Below are 4,351 nucleotides of genomic sequence, written 5' to 3'. Positions count from 1 at the left end.
TTTTCAAGATCTCAGTACCTTAACATGCAAATGAGCCAATTATGCTGTGCGTAATTAATAGTGTAATTTGCCAATGTGCAGTTTATAGATTGTAATGATAGGGGCTTGATTATTTCCACACACCCTTGACATTGGATCATTTTAGAAAAGATTAGAAAACAGCCATTTAACTGCAAGACGAAATCCTGCCACTTTTCTCTGGCAGTAGTACCTAAAGTGTTAACGCGCAAACGAAATGATTGATGGCGGAGGCCCGCTTGTGCCCCGAGACCGGCAGTGCGCCATTGGCCGCGCGCTCAAACACCAAACAGCCAATGGAGGCGCGCCGACCACGAGCCATCCTCCCCTCGGGCCGCGTGTCTCTCGCGCTGATTGGTAGAAAGTTACTGTGGGAAAGAAAGTTTGGGAAGTTTCACACGAGCCGTTCGCGTGCAGTCTCAGATATAAATAAGACTCGCAAGAAGTGCGATAAGGCACTCTCGACGTTGACAGGCTAACTGTAAACTCAGAGCTGGTTACACCGTTCTCGCTCCGCTCCATCGGGAACACAGTTTTCCATTCATAAAGGTGTACTACTGCAAAGAACAGCGTTTTCCCCCCCGAACATCTCAAAGGAAAGGGCTCCATTTCTCAAAAAAACTGGGGATTTTCACGTTTTCTCGAGGACTTTTCTTGCGGTGAAGCGGTTGCATTTTGTTAAATAAGGCTACAGTCGTCTCGGCAAACGGCATTTTGAGGGATTCCACAGATTCGCTGTTGCTGAGCGCGTGGGATAATTTTCCATATGAAGATGCCCGCGGACACGATGGAGAAATCGTCCTCCTCACCGGTCGCCGCCACTCCGGCGAGCATCAACACAACACCGGACAAACCCAAGACGGCCTCGGAACACAGAAAGGTACGCGGTCTTGCCTTTGCCATTAGACATCATGACAGTCTCACATAGCGATGACACAGCTGCAGAACCCGTGTACTGCAGGTCGTAACATCTCTCATTTTGCTTCTTTTTTTGTTTTTGTCTTTTTAGTCATCTAAACCGATTATGGAGAAAAGGAGAAGAGCACGAATCAACGAAAGTCTGGGCCATCTGAAAACGCTAATCTTGGACGCGCTCAAAAAGGATGTAAGTAACACGACAGGTTTATGTTATAAGTAGTTAATATAAACATCGCCATTTACAAGCTCCAATTCATAAGCAGTCCTGGTCTAGCATGCGCAAATACTAGCAGTTTTGCTTTGAGCGTTGTTTTAAATGAGGCGACAGAATTCTGTTTACTGTATTGCTATGATTTAATGGACACTAAGCAAATTAAATCGTATTCACACAGAGCTCCAGGCACTCAAAGTTGGAAAAAGCGGACATCCTTGAAATGACAGTGAAACACCTCAGAAACCTACAGAGAGCGCAGATGACTGGTGAGTTTATGAACTTTGATCTTTGCAATGTGCCTGCTTCTGTGTTGCTCATGCCTGCTTACAAGCTCCGTGTGTCTGTTTTTTATGTGCTTTTAATGTTGTACTATGGCTTCTAGTCTGGTCTGTTTGTTGTTTATGTGTTAACATCAGCCTGCCCAGGGACAACAGATGGAAATTGGCGATCTAGCTAAATCTGGCACGTTTACATCACATAATAGTGATGTTGATCAATGTGTATTGTCCCTGTCAAATAAATAAATAAATGAATAAAAATAAATAAATACACCTTTCAACATGGTCTTATCATTATTTATATACACGTTTTTAAGGGGTGTTCCAGGAGGAAGTTGCAAAACATTATTGAGTCATTTATTTACCCGTTTATTCCAACTTTTTTTTTTATCGTGCCCGAGTCATGAAATTGTGTTACACGTTTTATTTACTGGACAGTATCTCGGTTCAGTGTGTCCATTTAAGGATCTGAGGAACTGACCGTGCTCACGACGTTTTCGTTTGCCTCCCGACAGCTGCTCTGAACTCGGACCCCACCGTTCTAGGGAAATACAGAGCGGGATTCAGCGAATGTATGAACGAAGTCACCCGTTTCCTGTCCACGTGCGAAGGGGTCAACACCGAGGTCAGGACTCGACTTCTCGGTCACCTCGCCAGCTGCATGACGCAGATCAACGCCCTGAACTACCCATCAGCCCAGCACCAAATACCCGCCGGCGCTCCTCATCCCGCGTTCGGTCAACCCATGGTTCAGATCCCCGGCGCATCGCCGCAAGGCAACGTGCTACCGCTGAACGGGATTCCCTGCAAGAACGGCTCTTCCGGCAGTCTGCCGTCCGAGGGAACGAAAGTGTACGGTGGCTTCCAGCTCGTGCCGGCCACTGATGGACAATTCGCTTTTTTGATTCCGAACGCCGCATTTGCAACCAATGGACCAGTTATCCCAGTATACGCCAACAACGTCAGCACGCCGGTTCCAGTGGCGGTTTCCCCTGGTGCACCCTCAGTCACCGCGGACTCCGTATGGAGACCTTGGTAGAGGGCTATTTTAAAGACTTTGAAAAAAAGACATAGATTATTCTTGAAATGTTACGAGATTCTGTTCGGAAAGTTTTTTTTTTGTATGAAAATGTATGAAAGAGAAGATTCTGCACTATATTTGTATATATGAGGGAAAAGTTCATATTGAAACGAGAATCGTATTGTCAAGTGAATGAAGTGCGTTTTTTTTATATTCGCGGTATCTTTTTACTGTGTGATGCCAAAGAAATGTTGAATGCTCTTAAAAATTTCTTCATTTTGGAAGACAAATAAATTTCTAAAGATATCCAGAACATCACGCTGTCTCCATGTTTACAGTTTGCTCAGATAAAACTACGCTTGACCGACGGAAACTGACGTTTAATTTCTTGATTTTTTTTTAGCCAAAGTCGTGAAATTTATTACCATATTTCAATGAAACAGAAACGGTGAAATATAACCACAAGCGTAATTATTAATGTGCAATTAATAATGTGCTGTCCATTCGAATACAAAGTAATGTCCTAATGGTGTGCGTAAAAACTATTCCATCGAGTTTTTCCAAGCAGGGTATATAGCTAGCCTACACACCGCATTATGCCGCATTATTTGCTAATCATGAGTCGTTAAAGCACACAGTCTAAACAAGCAAACCTAAGTTGTTAAGACTCGTGCATGAGTATTTTTACAAAGATCTTTAGGAAAAGTAAACTGACGAGCGAGGAAAGAACGTGTTCTATCTGTTGAACTGAATCTGTCGAAAATATTGTTAACAAATTGATAATGGTCATATCTCATAAAACACTAGCAAATGTGTTGGGCTACCCGGTAATAACCAATCATTGAAAATCTATTCAAGTCCATAGCGCTCTCTCTCTCTCTCTCTCTCTGTCTCTCTCTCGCACACACACAGCGCGGGAGGGGAACGAAAACCAGCACCTATCTAGTTGAATAATCGCGTGCCAAACGCTGTCTGGATAAATCCTCCTCGGTTCTCATTTCAGTGCACGCGGAAACGGACTCAACCTTAATACATTACAAGAGAACACGGTATGTACACAAACACTTCCAGGATCCTACAGAGCAGGATCTACTCGTCCCTCTAAAGCCTTTTGGATTTGGTCACGGGCCAACCAGGTGTTTCACCAAATCCAGGTGATTTCAGAAATACAAAAACATACGCAGGGGGAAACGAGACCAGACAGGATCGTGATACAAGTTTAAAAGCTCCTGGAAAAAGGTTCAAACTATTTTAAACAAGATTCACGTAGCGATTTGAATTATAAATAAGGACTCAAGCCAATTAATAAGTGCCCTCCTAACCATATTCAGTGTTCAGTATAAATTAACAAGTTCAGTATAAATTAACAGATTTCTTCCCTCTCTCCCCTTTGTAATATCTGTTCTGGAAACGATGCGTAAAACACCCCCTAATGTCGGGTTAACAACGAATAAACATGCCTACGATCAGCTTCAGTTTCATAAATGCCGATACGCGCCACATAGTCCCACTCTGCGCCTCGTGCTGATTTGGAACGAGTGATATCATTCTTCGACCACTGGCGCCATCTAGCAAGAGAAGAGTTTACTGCCCCGGTCTCGACCCAACAATGGCGATCGATGAGCTTTGCAAAGGAAAAAAACGTGTCACAGTGCAAGCAAGCCAACGCTCTCGGTAATAAACTTAAATAATTCGCCTCTCATTTCTCTCCGTTTGTGAGACATACAGACTGACCTTTGCCTGTGTGTACAAGAGAACGACAGACGCGAGTCCCGACTCTGCATCCAAACTACTCTTTGTCAAACTGTCAACGGCTGTTCTGTGATGACTGGCAGAACATTGTTACTCTTATATCTGCAATCTCCCGGCAGTCTATGGCTGAAGAGCAATTACAAGCTAAAA

The 4,351-nt window shown here is 43.8% G+C and overlaps 1 protein-coding gene across 1 annotated transcript; it reads left to right on the top strand.

Annotated features, from left to right (window-relative positions):
* The first annotated feature begins 388 nt into the window (after positions 1-388).
* On the top strand, positions 389-2,767 carry LOC118225607 (transcription factor HES-1-B-like). The gene is made up of 4 exons (XM_035414222.1): positions 389-898; positions 1,028-1,123; positions 1,329-1,416; positions 1,944-2,767. The coding sequence occupies exons 1-4, from the start codon at positions 785-787 to the stop codon at positions 2,465-2,467; spliced, it is 822 nt and encodes a 273-aa protein (XP_035270113.1). The 5' UTR covers positions 389-784; the 3' UTR covers positions 2,468-2,767.
* Positions 2,768-4,351: the final 1,584 nt, after the last annotated feature.

This window comes from Anguilla anguilla, chromosome 4 (assembly GCF_013347855.1).
Source record: "Anguilla anguilla isolate fAngAng1 chromosome 4, fAngAng1.pri, whole genome shotgun sequence".
NCBI classification, from domain to species: Eukaryota; Metazoa; Chordata; class Actinopteri; order Anguilliformes; family Anguillidae; genus Anguilla; species Anguilla anguilla.
This window is presented reverse-complemented; position numbering and strand designations above follow the sequence as displayed.

Bases quoted from the DNA above. Each gene is read 5' to 3' on its own strand.
- LOC118225607 (XM_035414222.1), top strand. From the start codon at position 785: ATGAAGATGCCCGCGGACACGATGGAGAAATCGTCCTCCTCACCGGTC. The intron at 899-1,027 runs GTACGCGGTCTT...TTGTCTTTTTAG, and splicing joins CGGCCTCGGAACACAGAAAG to TCATCTAAACCGATTATGGA. The intron at 1,124-1,328 runs GTAAGTAACACG...GTATTCACACAG, and splicing joins TGGACGCGCTCAAAAAGGAT to AGCTCCAGGCACTCAAAGTT.